Source organism: Rosa rugosa, chromosome 3 (assembly GCF_958449725.1).
Source record: "Rosa rugosa chromosome 3, drRosRugo1.1, whole genome shotgun sequence".
NCBI classification, from domain to species: Eukaryota; Viridiplantae; Streptophyta; class Magnoliopsida; order Rosales; family Rosaceae; genus Rosa; species Rosa rugosa.
The window spans coordinates 39,663,432-39,682,467 of record NC_084822.1 but is presented as its reverse complement, the minus strand read 5'-3'; the positions used below and the strand labels follow the sequence as shown (position 1 = coordinate 39,682,467).

The 19,036-nt window shown below is 36.4% G+C and overlaps 3 protein-coding genes across 7 annotated transcripts; all 3 read left to right on the top strand.

Annotated features, from left to right (window-relative positions):
* The first annotated feature begins 704 nt into the window (after positions 1-704).
* Positions 705-8,577, top strand: LOC133736114 (uncharacterized). 4 transcript variants are annotated; one of them, XM_062163550.1, is made up of 18 exons: positions 705-843; positions 1,028-1,118; positions 1,317-1,422; positions 1,709-1,797; positions 1,963-2,116; positions 2,291-2,429; positions 2,599-2,692; positions 3,093-3,230; positions 4,120-4,205; positions 4,609-4,722; positions 4,826-5,049; positions 5,788-5,846; positions 5,916-6,101; positions 6,190-6,313; positions 6,680-6,735; positions 7,053-7,198; positions 7,365-7,535; positions 8,087-8,577. In XM_062163550.1, exons 2-18 carry the CDS (start codon positions 1,058-1,060, stop codon positions 8,387-8,389), a joined length of 2,250 nt encoding a protein of 749 aa, XP_062019534.1. In that variant the 5' UTR covers positions 705-843; positions 1,028-1,057; the 3' UTR covers positions 8,390-8,577. The 4 variants fall into 4 exon arrangements, with proteins under 4 accessions (XP_062019534.1, XP_062019533.1, XP_062019535.1 ...); XM_062163549.1 differs by having other exon boundaries at positions 4,105-4,205; positions 8,087-8,576; XM_062163551.1 differs by lacking the exon at positions 705-843 and having other exon boundaries at positions 1,083-1,118; positions 1,317-1,418; positions 4,105-4,205; positions 8,087-8,574.
* Positions 8,578-9,265: 688 nt separating this feature from the next.
* LOC133736117 (probable serine/threonine-protein kinase PBL26) lies at positions 9,266-11,741 on the top strand. The gene is made up of 5 exons (XM_062163559.1): positions 9,266-9,716; positions 10,000-10,211; positions 10,320-10,509; positions 10,689-11,080; positions 11,187-11,741. Exons 1-5 carry the CDS (start codon positions 9,590-9,592, stop codon positions 11,562-11,564), a joined length of 1,299 nt encoding a protein of 432 aa, XP_062019543.1. The 5' UTR covers positions 9,266-9,589; the 3' UTR covers positions 11,565-11,741.
* A 1,081-nt stretch (positions 11,742-12,822) lies between these two features.
* LOC133736116 (uncharacterized vacuolar membrane protein YML018C) lies at positions 12,823-16,724 on the top strand. Of its 2 annotated transcripts, XM_062163558.1 has the most exons (4): positions 12,823-12,937; positions 13,169-13,849; positions 13,940-14,363; positions 16,325-16,724. In XM_062163558.1, exons 2-4 carry the CDS (start codon positions 13,283-13,285, stop codon positions 16,645-16,647), a joined length of 1,314 nt encoding a protein of 437 aa, XP_062019542.1. In that variant the 5' UTR covers positions 12,823-12,937; positions 13,169-13,282; the 3' UTR covers positions 16,648-16,724. The 2 variants fall into 2 exon arrangements, with proteins under 2 accessions (XP_062019542.1, XP_062019541.1); XM_062163557.1 differs by having other exon boundaries at positions 12,855-13,849.
* The last annotated feature ends 2,312 nt before the right edge of the window (positions 16,725-19,036 follow it).

Genomic DNA, 19,036 nt, shown 5'->3' with positions numbered 1-19,036 from the left:
GAATTCAGTCTCTCTATTATTAAATCAGACAATGTCCCCATTGGGGATTCCCCTGCTGAGCTCTTTACAAGCTCTGATACCAGTGATTTGCGAATCTAACCAATGCTCAAATAATCAAGAGGTTTTTGTTCCTCTTCCAGAATATATAGAAGATTATCTATATCTTCTTCTAATTTATAAATTCTGGTTTGAAGTCTATAGATAATATCCCAATAGTTGGGAGTTTCTCTATTAAGACCTTCTCTATATTCTTTCAATTTTCTCAATTTTTTTCTTTCCTTATGCAATTCTTTGCTAGTATTTTTACAGATAACATTTAACTCAAGTCTATCAATGATCGAAATTATGAATAGTCAAATATTGTTTACCGTCGAGTAGAGGATGAACTTTTAGCTGCAATTTTGTCTAGACAAATAAATTCAAGATGGGCCCACCACGTTTCATCAAAGGAAAATAATAGTAAAAGCAAGAAATGGAATAAGAGAGAGGGGTACTTATGAGATAAACATATAAGTGAAAGGAATAGTTGGGAGAAAAAGAGAAAACTTTTGTGTGAATGGGGTTTAAAATAAGTTGGTGGAGTGTATGGGGTGGTATTTGGTATTTTCTGAGTAAGTGGTCATTATCCCAAGAAATAAATCAGGGTCTAAAAAGGAATTAAAAATAGGGGTCTCAAAATAATTTTGCAAACACAAATAATTATAACCCCAAAAATTGAATCCAACGCCTAAACCCTGAAAGCGTTAAACCCTAAACCCCAGAAGCAAAACCCGCCTTCGTTCTTCGCTCTTCAAATTTCTATCTGAAGTATCTGATTGTATAATCCAGAGCTTCAACAAGAGGGTACCTTCTTCAATTCCAATTCCATTTCTTCAAAATTTGATAAACTATTCATTTTCCTTATCACATGTTCTTAGCTCAAATCCATCGAATTTTACTCTGCCATTTTTACTTTATCATACTCTAGAGGTTTCTGTAAATGTTGGGTTTAGTTTAATTTTCAATTCTACCATGTTTTTGGTTTCAGAATTGAGAGTTCACATGTTTGGGTAAGCAAATGGCTCTGAGATATCGGCGTTTGAGAGAAATCTCAAGACTTTTGCCGCAAATTCACTCCGGTAAGCTCACTCTTTGTCTCCAGTGAACTTGAGGTTGTTTAGCTCTAAGCTTGTTATAGCATAATGTTAAATGTGTTCAATTCCAGTTTGTTATTAAAGGAAAATGATTTCAACCTGGAAGCAGTTAATCTTGTGATTAGAAGTAAATGAGTCCTTTCGAGGTGTTGAAAAATCATATCGTTCATATCCTTTGTTCAGGTGATTGTTATATACAATGTAGATCGGCCACAAAATTAGCAGCATTGTCCATCATTCCTCGAGTATATTCTTGGGAGAGAAATGGTACGAGGATGCCACAGAGTAGGTATCATGCTCCGCTTTAATTAATACCCATTTCTTTTTCACTTCATTTTGAATTATTAGTCCAATGTGTTTGCGTGTATGTACGTGATTCAGTTATGTTGTACTGATGGAAGTTTTCGTAGAGTTCATCATTGGTCTTGTTATGTCTTTAGCTCGATGGTTGTAAGCCCTTGTCCATTAGGTTTGATTGATATGTATGTGGGTCAAATTATTGCCTGCCTCAGTTCAATTTTTCGTTTCTTGTTTTTGGCTCTTGTTGTCTTTGTAATTGGAGCTTTATCTTCTAGGTTCTCAACCACTTCAGAAGTTTCATACAACTCTACCCAGGAGCTTGATCTTTTGTCCTTCATTAAATCGTCATTGGATGAGCGTGAAGGTACTCAAATTACATAGACATTTCTTCTTTCTTTGCTAGGTGATGGTGATTATTTGGTTTCTTGGTGTAGAAATATTTATTTCTTGTATAAGTAACTCCTTGTTTCATTATGCTGTTGTTATTGTTCTTTGTCCCTTATGTACTTTCTGTATTGATAATGTACAGGCCCATCCCATTGTTGGTTGAATAGGTCCAAAGGTAACAGAGATTTCCTTGGAAGAGATGGAACTTTCTTGGTTCTTGCTGGGCGGTGTGAAACTTTCTTAACAACTTGTGAATCTGTTATGATGTTAGAAAAAGTGAAGTCACTTCAACAGAGGTAACAAAATCTCAAAATATTAATAAAGTTTCTTCCACTTAGAACCTGATTAGTTAGTTGGAATATGTTGTTATTCGGTGATATATGTTTCTCTTTCTTAATCTTGATGAGTTGGGTTGGGTGGGTATTCATACTAAAGCTCTCTCTCATATCTACGTGTGTGCTTTATTGTAGGTATCCTCAGCTCCATGTCATGGGTTTTCTGTCAGGCAGTTCAGTTAGTTTAGCTGCTGATCGAAGCCACCTAATCCAATATGTAATGAAGGAATATGTCACTTTTCCTGTCATATTGTCTAACAGGACCTTCCCTGAGGTAAGGTAAAGTTCCTTGGTTCAGCTTGTGAAAAGACATTAAAAACAATTTATCCATGATTTTTCAGAGTCATTTACTTGATTATAGTTTTAAGCATCTGTAACAGAAGTAATTGGATCCTTTTTCTTAAAGTTACTATATGAGTTATTTATTAATTTAATGTATTTAGATGGACAATGGGGCCTGCTACATTTTATTCAAAGATTTTGAAAGTCCAGTGTTTTACCATGAGAAGGACCTTGATCTCAGAATTCTTAACAAAGGTATGCATGTTATCCCTGCATGACATGGTTAGAAGTTGTTTGTAACAATAATTTTTTTTCCCAGTTGTCTATATCTCTATTGCTGCTACCTCTCTTCCCCTTCTTGATTAGACTCTTGAGGGAGATAGATCATCATTATTAACATTGTAAACAAATTGCCTGTTTAAGATTTTCTTTTGCCCTTTTATCATTGTTACCTGTTTCTTAGTAGGTTAGTTGACCAAATTCTTACACTTCAATGACTTTTACTTTCATTTATATATCTTGCAAAATGTATACATACATATACATCTATAGTATCTGCACACCAGTAATTCCATATACCTATTCCATGTTTCATATGAACAAATTTGCATGCGTAGACTTTTTTCTTGTTAAATTTTAATGTTATTCTTTGCAGCCGTTGAGGAATTTCATGTGCAAGATGATGGGAGAGCCAGGTCCAGAGATAACTTGAAAAGCACTTGGGTGAAGCAATTTGAGATTATCAAGGAGCCATATGTCTATGCTTTGAGGAATTTACTCCTTAACTTCCCAGGTTAGGCTCCCTCTGCTTCATTGACTTGCTGCGTAATATATGCGTTGGTATTGTAGAAGTGTTCTGCCAGAATATTATCCAAATTGCTTGATTTCTTCTAAAAATTTGCTATAGTGTACTATAACTAAGAGATGGTTTCTGAGGTTTTGATGACTTTGTAAAATCCTTTGTAGGATATTCAAAAATAAAGGAAATGTTTCTAATCATCCTAAAGAATCTAATCTTCAACTGGGCCTATGTTTTAAAGATCTTTTACTACTCGAATTACCTATTATTGATATATAAATATTTCTTCTCAATAAAGTCTTAAAAGAATTATTCTACTAATGTACTGGTAGTCTCAGCCTTTTGATATGTAATGTTTTGGAAAATAACGTACAAATGCATAATCTAAAGCTCTTGATCTGGAAAGTTGAAGTCCAGCGTCGATTGGCACCACGTCTATTCTGTACATTGTTTCATGAAGTACCATCGATAAGAGCCATTAGATTATTATAACTATGTTGATGCCTTGATGGAAATGCATGCTTGCCTCCCTAAAGTTCAGTCACTCCTGTGCTTAGTTGTATAAGCATCCATGTGAGCGTGCAAGCACTAAAATACCTTTCTCTACTACTACAAGCACTAAAATACCTTTCTCTACTACTACTTTTTTTTCGCTTTTGAGAAAGTACATGTATAACTTGGAGTTCTGGAAATGCAGATGCATGCTTGAGCAGAGTAATAAAATTGCTGAAGATCTGATTAGAACAAATGGATTTGTATATGTTGCTTGGCATATGTATCTGCACCCATGCACATTTCTAGGATGATCACAAATTGCATTGTCTGATTGGGAATAGTAAATTAATTTTTAGAAAACTGTCAATTACAGGGTGTGTCTCTGCAGATGAAAGTGGGAACCGTCTCTTCCTTTCTGACAGCAGCCACCATCGGATTATTGTATTTGATGGAAACGGAAAGATTCTGGACTGTGTATGTATGCAATTTTAGTAACTGATATGTGGTTTGCTTTTGTAAATATTCATAACTGCAGTATCAATTAATGTAAAGATTTTTACTCAGTCAAAAGATTTGAGCAACTCTGAATTAAGAATTTATCACGAATATAAGTTTCTCATCTCTCAAGAATAAAAGAACGGTAGTTTTCCTTGTCCAAATTGAACTGATTTCCTTTAAAATCATATTTTGATTTCCTAGAATTGGCCTCATCTGGTTCTTCTTGGACAGTATGGCTAAGAAATATTCTTAGAACAGTTGGTTTCTTTCCATATAGGTTAAATTCTCTCTTAATTAGTTTTCTGGCTATAGTGTCTTTGCTTGATAATTTGAAGCAAATGTTCAAGCTCTGGTGTAAATTTACTCTGTTTCTGTGCAGATTGGTTCCTCCCCAGGTTTCGAGGATGGAAACTTTGAATCTGCCAAGATGGTGCGCCCTGCATCCTCACTTTATGATGCTGCTGAGGATTCCCTATATTTCGTTGATTCAGAGGTATGAATTGATTTGTCAATCATAATGTGTTTTATGACCCTGTCACTATATTGCATAGGTTTTGACTTACCATTTTTATCTGTGCGGCTTTCTATCTACTAAGAATCATGCCATCAGGAAAGCTGATTTGGGTAAGCGGGTACTAGAAACTGTTTATCCGAATTATGACGCCAGTAAGAAAAGTAACTCAATTTGGACCAGAATCATGATCAAGCTGGGTTTGAGAAGCAATGATAAGCGGCCTGAAGAATTTGATATACAAGCACTAATGTTTCCTTGGCACCTGATGAAATCCAGTGAAGATAGTTTTTTCATTATAAACCGAAGGTAAAACATACACCTTTATTCTTGTTATCTCTTCACAAAAATTGATGGCAGCTTATCTGTGTTTGTTTTAACCAGCACTCCAGTTGAGTATTCCACTTATATGAGAAACTTTTCACGTCATATTAGGGACTCTATTTCAGTGCTCATGGTTAGTACCTTGGAGATGGATTAAGTAACTTATCATGCAAAACCTAAAGCACATGCATATGCTCATGAATATATGCCTCATGACCTGATAGTGAAACAGAGTTATTTCTCATTTGAACTTTCTGAGTTATTAATGTGATTGATTGACTTGATGTGGATTCTTTGAATTGACTTACCAAGCAAAACCTAAAGTACATGTGCTCCGTTCATATGCCATGCCAGATAATGAAATTAAGCCATTTCTCATATCAACTTTATATAGGTATTGATGTGATTGATTGACTTGATGTGGCTGCATATGAATCAACTTACCATGCAAAACCTAAAGCACATGTGTAAAAACTGTATATATGCCATGACCAGATAGTGAAATGAATACATTTCTCATTTCAACTTTATATAGGTATTGATGAGATTGATTGACTTGATGTGGATTATTTGGAATTAACTTACCATGCAAAACCTAAATCACTTGCATATGCTCATGATTATATGCAATGACCTGTTAGTGAACAAAGCTATTTCTCATTTCAACTTTGAAACTTTGAAGCTATTATAGGTATTGATAAGATTAATTGACTTGATTTTCAGCTTTGAAACTTTATGGATCCTAAATTTGGCTTCAGGAGAGATAGAACAAGTTGTCAAAGGTATGGCATTTTACTGCTTGCTAATTTATTTTACCGCATGTAGCTGAGTGTAACATCAAGATGTAATAGGGTTCCCAAAGATTTTGGATGTCTGTGGGCCGCAGATCATGGAGAAAGTATCCCTGTTGAAGCAGATGCCACATGATTGGTTGCGACAGCAGACTAATGCTGTCTGTTCACCAAAGAGGCTTCCATATGCTAGTCTTATATCTTCATTGACGACCTTGCAGAATCACGTGATCCTTTGTGACATGGGTATGTTTTTGCCGTTTGCGAGTCATTCCTTGAATATTTTGTCTATAGAAGTCAATTACTCATTTCATTTCAATGCCTGTAATTGAAGTTGGACAGCAGATTTTGAAACTAAGTGAAGAAGCTGGAGTATGTTCGGCGTTCCAATTTTCGAATTTTGGAATCCTTGGATTGCCATATTGGCTGGCTTCCTCCTTGGAGAGAGTTTGTACAGTGTATGTTTACAAAGAAATATATGCTAATAGTTCCTTCTGTGTTTTCACCCCCTCTCCCCTTCTCTTTCTCCACTTGCAATCGCATATGCTACTTTTAGAAAAAATATATTGGTGCATTCTCACTTCTACCTTTTAACTTTTGTCTTTAGAATCTTTTATAATTTTGATATATCATTAGTTTTAACTTAGAAGCACAAGTAACAAAAACATAGAAGAATTAGAAAGGAGGATTGCAAGTGAAGAAACGGGAGTGCAAATATCAGTTTCCTTATCTTATCATGTCACTTTTTGGTTAATGTTACAACAGTTTCCCGATTTGTTTTCTATTAATCCAAAATCTTGTACATTTTTGGGCTTATTATACAGGGTTGGTGGGCATCAAGAAGAGATTGATCATCAGGAATGTTTCAGTTTGTTACCAGGTATTTTTCCTACACAGCCCGGCCCGAAAAAGCCTGCAAGGCCCGCCTTATATGGACGGGCTTGGATCTTGCGATTTACAATGAAGCCCGGCCCGCTATTTTTTAAAAATGTAGTAAGGCCCGGCCCGGCCCACTCCAAGCCCGCTATGAACAGGCCGGGCCGGCCCGTTGACGAGGCCTATCTCAAGTACAGTGTGCTGTTTATGTTAACTATGCTATGACTCAAAGAAAAGATTGATATGCTGTTTCTGTTAGCCATGCAGCCAAGTCTATTAATAAGCTTTCTTTGATCCTAGCGTTTTTCATCTGTGTAACAGGTAGAATTGGTATACAATTAAATGTTGAAATCCCTGTGGGTACTGAGCTTGTAGAACAGTTACAAGAGGGGTGTATATGGCGCCAGGCAAGGGGTGCTGCCACTGAAGTGTTAGGGGCAGAGGATGCAGGAGGATCTTCAGAGAAGGTACTGGCAGAGCTTAATGATAATAATAATTTTCATTGTTTGGGTGGGGGGGTGGGTGGGTTGGTTGGTTGGTGGTTTGTATTGCAGATTAGTTATCATGATTATACCAAGTATTTTACTTCTATGCTTTTAGTAACTTAAAATTTTTTCTGTTTGGTGTTTGCAGGTTGGTGCTGCCCAACAATGGTATGATGAATTGGATAATCTTGCCTTTTCACTATCGACACCTGAATCAGAGTTAAATGTTGAAGATGATCGTACAACTTCAGATATAGGATTTCAAGATGCGAGAGTTCACATTGATTGTGCTGTCAATACAAGTCCTGGTACAAGTGAGGTGTGCACTTCCACTGCATATAACCTTCTATTTCAATATACTTTTCCTTTCCTTCTTATTTATTTATCTATTTGGGGGGAGGGGCAGAGTTCCTGTATCTGAAAATGTTCTTAATTTGAGGTAAAATAGATGTTGAAAGTGCTCTCCTTTAGTTGTTATTTGTCAGTTTGATCACATTAAACTTTTCTGAATATTACATGGAAGTACCTGGATATCCCTATGTGGACAGGCACTTGTCCAAGGGTTTATCTATTATCCAAACGTTTTGCTTACCTGCAAAAGTTTCTTATATCATGAAGATATAAGTCTTCGAAGTTTTCTTCTACTAATACCTTCTCAAAATGAATAAGAACCCATGATATATTTATATAGCAGTACAACTATACTTGAAATTAAATTGCTTGCTGAGATTTAGAAATATTTGGAGCAAACTGCAAAGCATTGTGTAAAAACTCTGCAGTATTTACACGCTTCCCTTGTAGTATAACCGCATTTGTTCAGGCATAATGGTGCCAATTTTGCCATAACATCTTCATTTTGCCAACATGCAGGTCATTGTTTATGCAGCATTGTATTTAAAACTTAGAAAGCAAGAATTATTAGAGGCTGATCAGGAGAAATGTGCAGCAAGGATAGCAGATATTTTGAACTCGGAGAGAAGTGGAAAGATGGGAAGAGATTCATTCATCCAATTCTTGTTAAACTCAAACAGAGATTTGAGAGACCTCATCTTCATGAAACCTCTCCATGTGAGGGTGAAATTGGATTGCCTTGATCACCCAAAGGCAGCTAATGGAAAAGACATTATCTTAACAGACTCCAACATTGAGGTCAATGTATTACTCAGCTCATAATATTTGATTCATTGTGGCATTATTACGTATTGTTCTTTTATTCTTTACAATTTGATTGCGTTGTAACCAGTATCCATGATAATGTAATTGTACCTGCAAATGGTATCTTAGATACTACCTTTGGAATTTATTTTGAAATATCAAGCAAGGGTGCCTTTGGTAGTTTGTACAGAGGGTGATATTTTATTTCTTTTAGTTGGCATCTTCAAGGCAGGCCAAGAAAAAGAAAACTAAATTGGAGTTTATAAATCTCTACTCTAGTCATGCATTGCTAAGAAAATATACATATTGTGCTTTAAAGCAATAAGATGTCATTTTAAATTATACATGTTAATTTAAAAATGTCTTTTTAAGTTGTTATGTGTAACTCTAAATAATGTAGATTCAGTACTAGTTAAAATAGAAAGTACGGATGTTCAATACTAGTTAAAATAGAAAGTACCGGTGTAAAAGTATTTTGGCTAAAATTAGACTAATTAAAATTGCTAAAGATGCTCGTCTGGTGTAGTTGCAAAAATTGATCAAATAAACTAAATACTCTCTCTAAAATATCTATATATGATATATTTAGCTCACTCGGATTTTCTTTACAATTCTGTGCTTTATGCAGAAAAGGAAAAGTAGTGAATGATTATTGGATTTATAAAAAATTATGATCATCAAAAAGTTGAGAATAGCATGTAGTACTTGAGCTCCACAATTTTCTCTTCAATTTAAGACAATTTGACAACCTCTTTCTCTCCATGCTTTGCGGACACACCAAAAGATGTTAACCCATTTTGGTTTCTTGCTGACCTACACTTTCCCCACTTTTCCAGGAAAAAGACCACAACGTTGTTTGGTGCATGCCTGTCATGGAACTTCTTGTTGATTCTCTTCTCTTGGCTAGTTTCATCTCAATTTTAACTTTTCAGCTGGTTTCTACAAACAACTAAAACTAGGCTGTACATTTTTCTTCTTCTTTTTATATCACATGTTTAAAAACCCTTGTTCTATTCCATATTCTACCCCAAGTTTTCCAAATTTCTTTCTTTGATCGATTCATTTTTTCTTCTAGGAGGATCGATTTTGATCTTCAGAGTCGGGAAGGATCCATACATTGAAGTAGTTGGGAAAACCATCTACTTCATTGTTGGGATCAAAGCTTACACTTATCTTATATACAAAGTTTTGCAAGGATTTGAACAAGTAGTATATGACATGAGTTGCTTTTCGTGCTTTTCATCTCATGAAAAGAAAGCATCTGCCAAAAGATCAAATAGTGGGAAGAGAGAACAACTTTTGACTCCTTCCGAAAGGGAACCGACTAATAATGTAGCACCTGCTGGTATGTTCATTTTTCGGCTTCCTAATGGTCATGTAAGCACTATATATGATTGTTTTTGCATGTGACCTATTCCCCGACATGCATGATAAATCTTTTTGGACCTAATCGTTATCTATTGGTTGCATATATTTCTTCTGTGTTCCATATGAGTCTTGTTTTTCCAATTGGACAATTGCTTTTCAGTTAATTAGTTTAAAGTATATATCTGTAATGTCCTGGAAATTAAGGGTTTGCTGCATTATTGATGCTTTTTAATTTGATTCTTCATTGTATATATGAACAGAAGTGCCTAAACAAGCACCGGCTGCTGAGCAAACCACAAACAATAAGAATGCCAATGCAAATGCCAATAAAGATGGCGGTCATAATATTGCTGCACAAACTTTCACCTTCCGGGAACTGGCAACAGCAACAAAGAACTTCCGACAAGAATGTCTGATAGGCGAGGGCGGATTTGGAAGAGTTTATAAGGGGAAGCTTGAAACAACAGAACAGGTAGGCAAAATGCATAGCTCTTGAGCCGTTTATATATCCTCTTCATTATTGCAATCAAATTTACTTGCAACATTGAGGGGTGATCCTTTCGGCTTTCTTTTGGTTCAGATTGTAGCTGTGAAGCAACTTGATAGGAATGGCTTGCAAGGCAATAGAGAGTTCCTTGTTGAGGTGTTGATGTTGAGCCTCTTACACCATGACAATTTAGTGAATCTTATCGGATATTGCGCTGATGGTGATCAGAGACTTCTGGTGTATGAATACATGCCTTTGGGATCTTTAGAAGACCATTTATTAGGTACTATTCTCGTTTTGTGTAAATTGCTCTCCCCCTAGCCTCTTAGACTAATACAGTAATAATAGAAACTTGAAAAAGCAGATGGAAATGAAATACTCTAGTTATTATATGTGTAAGTTTTGTATCCAATAACTACACTACTGATGTCTGACACATCATATTGTAATGTGGATATACAGACCTCCCATCAGAGCAAAAGCCATTAGATTGGTTCAAGAGAATGAAGATAGCTCTAGGAGCTGCCAAGGGTCTAGAATACTTGCACGATAAGGCGAATCCTCCTGTTATTTACCGCGATTTAAAATCTTCAAACATCTTATTAGATGGCGATTTCAATGCAAAACTCTCTGATTTCGGGCTAGCTAAGCTTGGACCGGTTGGAGACAAGACACATGTATCTTCAAGAATAATGGGCACGTACGGGTATTGTGCCCCAGAGTACCAAAGAACAGGCCAACTGACTGTTAAGTCGGATGTCTACAGTTTTGGAGTTGTGTTGTTAGAACTGATCACCGGAAGAAGAGCAATTGACACCACAAGGCCAACAAGGGAGCAAAATCTAGTGACTTGGGTAAGCTTTGTATCTATAACCCCATAGACCATTTGGCACTTCATGCAAGACACTCATGCATAGAATTTAGCATATGCTGACATCTTTATTTTTGGTGTTTTAACAGGCAGAGCCAGTGTTTAAGGATCCTCATAAGTTTCCGGAACTAGCTGATCCACTTCTTCAAGGAGACTATCCGGTAAGAGCATTGAATCAAGCAGTTGCAGTTGCAGCAATGTGTCTTCATGACGAAGCACCGGCTCGTCCCTTAATGAGTGATGTGGTCAGTGCTCTCAGTTTCCTTGGGACTGATGATGACGAAAGTGTTCCCGGCTCGCCTCTACAATCTGATGATGAAGAAATGTCCAACGTAGAAGATGAGAATCCAAAGGATAAAGAAACTGTAAGGGAACGCGAACGAGCTGTGGCAGAAGCCATAGAATGGGGCTCAACGTCAAGGAGCAATGCAGCCACGTCAAAGTTGGAAAGTACTGCTTCATTGTAAAATTGGAAAGTACTGCTCCATACTAAATTTTATGTCCCTATGATTCTGTTCCTTGTGTACGAGCTGGCCATGTCAAATTGTGTCCATACTAAATTTTATGTCCTTCAGAGTGTATTGATCAGTGATTGCATTCTTGCAAGATGAATCGATGAAGCTAATAATTATGGACCAAGAAAATGTGATGGAACTGGTTTCAATTTTTTTTTTTCTTTTTGTTGAAAAAAACTTGTTTCAAATCTGAAAAAAAAAAGTTTCTCAGTGTAGCTAGATGATCTTCATGTGTACGTCGACATTGCTGAAGTTTGCTGAACTAAGAGAGACCATATGTATTTCACACTTATGACTCGCAAGACATCATTGACAATGATAAGCTCTTGAGTATGTTGTTCATCATTCAATAACCACTTGCTTCTAAGTTTCTAAAAGCCTGAATAATTTCAATTAGTTGAAAATTGCCTCACAAAATGAACTGTTCCTGCTATTTCAATCAAGATTAATGAGAGTATATATGCATGCCTCATATATATGCTTCATCCTCACCATGGCAAGTAACACAGCTAAGTGCTAACCATTCACATGAATTTTCAATTGGAGGTCAGGGTACATAGTAGAGGGGAAAATGCTACAGTAACCAAATTTGACTGAAAATGGCCATTTGGCTTATCTCCTTATATTTGCCCGACACTATGATGAGGATAGAACACAACACTAGGAGCTAGTCATATATAGTCCAATACCTTATTTATGATGAAGGCATGCAGTTGGTGTTCTAAGCAGAATAAAAAGGCTAGGATCAAGTAATTTTTAGCGTTTCCATTTGGATGGAGTTGGCTGTTCAAACAAGGATTTAGTTTAAAAGCCTAGAGTAACAAGATTCCCATCACGTTCTTTACAAACTTGAAATTAAAGACTAATGGAGTTTATATATGTATGGATTGAGTACTTGGGAATTCATTTGCTTCCTCCTAGAATCTACATCCTTAACATACATCAAGTATCTCATTAATTCTCTTAAATGTGAACTACATCATAGATTTAAAATTACTTTATTCAAATAGATCCGTCTGGTTAAAAATGAAATGTCCAAGATTAAGAATTGTCATCGAACTTTCATCAATAGATTAAGTCTCAATCTTTAACGACTATATTTCGTCAGCAAAAGTTAGATTCTTACGTATTTTTGTCGGTGAAAAATAGTCTTAATTTTTTTCGATATATTATAAAAAAACTTTTATTCATTATAACTAACTGTGCTAATATGATATGTACCCGCCACCACGTTCCAATTTCGTTCGACCCGTAAAGAATATTTGTCAACCCTTCTCTCTCTCTCTCTCTCTCTCTATCTGAATCTAACACGACTCTTATGCCAGGTACGTTTTCAACACGGTGAATCGGAGATGGGTTCGTCTCAGTTTGAACACTTTGTCCATGCAAATTCAATCTTTTTTTCCTTCTGGGTTCAATCTAATACGATTCTAATGCGCTAATAACGTTATAGGATTTACATGCATAAGATGGGGTTTATTGGGTGTGAATGATTCAATCGTTATTGTATAAAGTATGTTGCTTTTTCAATCTTTGGTGGGCTTCTGTGGTTTCAGGTTATATATGGGTTTGATGGTGAAATGGGCATTGGTTATAAACAGAGTGTTTGCTTTGTAAAGGTTGTGAATATAAAGAGCTGATTTTGATTGGATTTGGCTCATTGGGTAGATATGAAAAGTGAAGGTTTGAAGTGGGTTTTAGGTTTGATATACATATTTGCTGTTGCATCTATTTGGATAGCTGCTAGTTTTGTTGTACAGTCGGTTGTGGATGCCGGTGTGTCCCCTTTTCTTATTACCTACATATGCAATTCATTGTTTGTGATCTACATTCCCTTGGTTGAAGCCGGGCGCTATTTGGAGGATTCGTTCGGAGGGTTTTGGTTTTGGAAAAGTAAGGAGAGTAGTCCTTTGCGAGAGTTGGTGGAGTCGGAGCAATCCACTCTTCTTGGAGACGGTGATGCTGTTGCGAAAACTGATGATGCATCTGTGCATGTAGAAGAGGGAGAAATTGGCGGACATGGAAAAGTTATTGATGGAGAAGTGAAAGTTGTGGCGTATGAGCCTATTAGGATATCAGCGAATCTGTCTGAAATCGATGAAGTTGCTGATAAGCAAGTGGATGAAAAAGGGCGTTGGACACGTACTCGAGTGGCAAAAGTTAGCCTATTGATTTCCCCATTTTGGTTTTTTGCACAGCTCACTTTCAATTTGTCATTGAAGTATACTACAGTCACAGTAAGCATTTTGTAAACTTGTCTTGCTTCTTCAGTTTATTGTTCTGTTTGAGCATTCTGGTCTGATTGGTTCGTGGCTTGTTGCTTGCAGTCAAATACAATCTTAAGCAGTGCATCCAGCCTGTTCACCTTTTTGGTCTCTCTAGCATTCTTAGGTGAGAACTTCACTTTGGTGAAGCTTTTCAGTGTTCTTCTTTGCATGGGAGGAACGATAATTGTCAGCCTCGGTGACTCACGAACTACTCTAAGTGCAATTGCTTCAAACCCTCTACTGGGAGACATACTTGCTCTTGTCTCAGCAGCTTTGTATTCTGTGTATATTACCCTTATTCGCAAGAAGTTACCTGATGAGGATGATGAGAAAAGTGGTCGTGCTAGTATGGCTCAGTTTCTGGGATTTTTAGGGCTTTCTAACCTTTTCATATTTCTTCCAGTTGCCCTTGTACTGCATTTCTCAAAGTTGGAACCCTTTTATATGCTGACCTGGAAGCAGCTTGGTCTCATTGTTGGTAAAGGTTCGTAATCTACTTTTATGTCATATGCCTTATGACTTGGGGATACCTGTACTAATGGATGCCTTTGTTTTTCCTAATTGTCTAGACATGGGGTCTTAGACAAGTAATGCTACAGATGTTGATATAAATTCCTAAGTCTTGTTACCAAGTCTCCCTATGTTCATTTGGTCTCAATAAACCTTTAGCAACTAAGATATTGCAATGCATCTGCCTTATAAAGATTGGAAAACTATATTGCCTCTGCCCTCTAGTATCATTGATTCTTTACATCAATATGCTTATGTTTGTTCTGTTGTACATGCAAAGATATGATGTGCTTTCTTTTTTGGGATGAATAAACCATCTATTTCCAGTCTACTTATGTGACTGTTGGTACTTGTTTACCTGAGTTCATAGCATCTAACATCCTTTTAGGACGATACTTCACTTATTACTTTAATCAGAACCAGAAGCACAAAGTAAGTTGATATTAATTAGAGACTTAGTCTTTTGGATCAACTGATTTATGTCCAGCAATTTGATAAGGTCCTGCATCTATTGGTTTTCTCTTGTTATATCATGGGATATAGATAGAGCTAGGGACATTGAATTTACTGTTTGGCTACAACTTTGTTTTGCTTTGTTGTTAAGTTGTTAAATCAAGCATAATCTCTTAAATTGACAAGGTTTTATTAGACTTTGGTTGAATAAGCAATTGCAATTGTGATTTTTTATTGGATCTGGTGCTGATGCTCTTGTCTATAGGGTTTTCATTTGCCAATAGAGATTATTTAGAGTTGAGATTCTGGCATTTGCCTTTTTCCCTTGCGGTTTAGATGCATTTAGATTTTCCCACATTTAAATTTTTACATGAAAGTGTCAAGATGTATGGTATCCAACTATTTAAATATAGAAAGGTATAGGTATATTCTATGGTCAATGCAGCAGCTATCAGCTATCAACTTAAGTTGAATAAGCAATTGTACATTTCCACTTGTAATGAGTTTTTTGATTTGGTGTGAAAGGCAAAAAATTAGTCTGGCCTTTACTGATGTTCTTACTGCTTTATGGTGGCCTTACTATATGTTGGAAAAAGATTTTTTCAAAATTTAGATTCTGGCCTTAGCCTTTTTGTCCAAGGTTTATGCATTCAGATGATCCTACATTTCAGATGTTTAAGTCAAACTGTCAAATTGAATTCTAAAACTACCAGTTTGTGTCACTTACAAACTGTTAACATACCTACTCAGTAGGACTATTTCAATGAGGTGCAATACTGATTTTTTGCCCTATTGCATGCTTTTTTAACCCTTTTAGTTGGGCAAGTTACAAGTATAGTTGGCTTGAGAGTTGAGACACAAAGGAATTCAGCTAGAGCCTATCATCTATCTCTTATCATGGGATGTAATCTCTAAGTACCTAGCATTCACTGAATAAAATATCAGGCGACTTTCGTCCCTATAGTTCATAGACACCAACATTTCATTTTCTTCACTATGCTACTGTGAATATACGGATTGTTGGTAGTTGGTACTAATTTCCTTGTTCTGTTCGTATATATTCATCACTTCATACTTTCATAGCTTCTAGTACCCTTTCAAGGATTGAATCATTAGTTACTTTATTCAGCCACAAACTACTAAGCTGCTGTAATTAGAGCCTGAAGGCAAGCATTGTATAACTTCCTAAGTTGGTTCTGTCATTTACATGTTGAAATTAAACTTTAGCTACCAGTTTGTTCGTTTCTTGTCAGTCTTGTGACACATTACTCTACGTGACTCCAATAACCTATTGAATGATTTATTTATAGGCCTGTTTCAATGAGGTCCAAGCTTTTTAGTCCTTCCGTTGGGCATCATATAAGCATAATTGGTCGAGTATATACTAGCATACTGAAATCGTATGAGGTTTATTATTGTCTTCTTATTTCATATTTAACCAATACTAGATTACATGGTTATTTTTTTTTTCCATGTGTTTAGGTTTGCTGGATAACGTTCTGAGCGATTACTTATGGGCCAAGGCTGTTCTTCTAACAACAACCACAGTAGCAACAGCTGGTCTATCAATACAAGTTCCGTTGGCGGCAATTGTAGACTCCGTGACTGGCCATGCTCCTCATTTTGCTGATTACTTTGGAGCTGTGGCCGTTATGATTGGATTTGTTGGCATTAATATTCCTTCTGATGCTTTTAAGAGGTCGAAAGGAGCTACACTAGAATTAGAGAATGGAAATAATAGAAATAGTAGTTCAATTAGTGAACCTGGTAGTTCATCAGGTCCAGATTCAACTGCCCATTCATAGCACGCCTTTGTTTGTTCTGTGCATGTGTTATTAGAGTAATGCTACAAAAGTCAATATCAGATTATATAATTTTCTTATCCAGTGCTTCTTATGTACTAAACCTATTAGCAACTAGAATATTGCCGTGTATCACTAATTACTTCATTTAGGGAGGCACAAATTAGTCTTGATATGGTCTTTGTATAGAATTATTATGACGTCTTGCATCTATTGCTGGGCTCATCCTATGAGATAGAAATTGGATACACAGACAGTGATATGCACGCTTAATTTATGAGAGCAACTCCAATAGTTAGTTATCGTAATTCCTATGCCATTTTGGAGAGCATTTTAATGTAGTCTCTAACAAGGGCTGTTTGTTTTATACAAGACAAATGAACCAGTCAAATGTGGTTAAGAGGAGAGAGACAATGAAGCCTCTGTTCTGAAACATAGAATCTCAAAGTAGTGACTTCATATCTCAGCATGAGTGCATGGGTTGCAATCTTCACTACCATCTCAGAGATAAGTACAGGGTGTTGCAAAATGCATCGGTTGAAATCTTCACCATCTGCTTATTCTACAAAAGTCTGCTACATTCCACTAATAGGGACACTAAAATTACTAACAGCAAAATTTTAACAAAAAACTCAAAAAGAGTTAAAAGCCAGCATGAGAAGTTTTCCAAAATCATGGTGTTAAATAAATTAGCTTACATCTAATAGATATGAAAATGTGGTTGGGTGCATCTTCAGCTCAAAGCAGGTTTGTATTGGCTTTATTCTAATATCCCGCTTTTAGTACAACTAAGATGGGGATATAACACTAAATGGTTGTCCAAAAACAGCAACTAAAGATCACCTCTTTGGTTTTGTTTCATTCAAGTGTCATCATATCCTACATATTGCAGAAACTATTAGAAATGTAATTTGGATACATAAAACCATACTGCTTTGAATGCAACAAACAACTTGTTGAGAAGCCACACTCTTGCACCTTCAGTAGCCTAGAGGAACACATTTTACACTACAAACTATCAGATGTGCAATATCAACCTGGGATACATAAATGACTGCTTTGAGTGCGACGAATAACCTGTTGGCATGCCACAAGTGAGGATGCAGACTTTATGCCAGGGAAAGGGATTTATCTTTTTAATCAAAAAAAGAAAAACAGAAAAAACTGAAGGGTTTGATCTTTGGTAAGGCGGCCTGAACTATATATTCACAAAAAAAGAAACAAGACTAGAAAGCACTTACAGACCTCTCAAACCTAGAATTTGGAACATAGGATTAACTTAAAAGCAACCGATATAGGCACATGGTTTGTGCCCAAATTAGTAAACAACCTGAAAGCTTAAAAGGGTCGAAGTCAGGCCCCTGTCTGAGGAGGCAAAAACACAAGGAGGGGGGAATAAATAAAGACAGAAGAGCAAAAGCATTATTTGTAGACCATAGTGTAGATGTGCTACAGAAGTCTGTATCTGAACAAAGTAACAATACATATGATATACTCCACTTTTTGTAAGGAACCATCGTATGTATTCACCATCTACAGGCTTGTAATATTTCTTCCAACACTACACATGGATTTTTTTTTTAAATCTAGCATACCTCGAATCCAATTAATATATATTATCGGTAAAGATAGTAAAACTGAACGCTGCGCTCCTAATTGTCCTGGATCCTAGCTAGGTTTCAGGCGGCCGCCTCCCTAATTTGTTTCTTTGGAGTTATTAGGCTTCTTTGGAGGAAGAATGAGGGCAGCTTGAAGTAGTGTTTCTTCATGAGCAAGCTGTATCTCATGTGAAAAATCTTTTCCTCAAGCTAATGTGAGGCACTTCTGTCTAAATCTTATTTTGATCATTGTCCTCTCCTTTCCGTACCTTTTGGGTTGGAGCAATGTGGATGCAACATAATCGCTTTGGAGGTGTAATTCTAAATATCCAAGTTATGTGACTTCTGTGTAGCTCAAAGTCGGATCCATAAATGGTGAGCTCAGAGCCTCTCTCCCTGGAACAATGTCTTGCTCTTCTGATGCTGATTTCAATTGCTAGCGCAAATTTGTAACCGTTGATTTTTAAAGCCTTTAATTCAGGTGACCTAAACAATCAGACAAAAGAAATGGTGATCTGAAGTTTAAGCAGAGAAAGTCCATTAACTATATGTCAAGATGATAAGCATATCAAACTATCCAAGACGTAAATCCTTTTAGGAAGAATAACAAAACCTGCAGGAAACTCTTTGAACCAGTTCCTTGAAAATCCCATGAAAGAATCTTTATTGAAAAAACAATATGGGAAATGGGGGATTCCAAGGATAAGCCTGTTTGTTTCTAAGATTGAAGCACGACGTTAAAGTTAGAAAAAAGAACAAAGATTTTAGATCCCTAGCATTATCATTACACACAT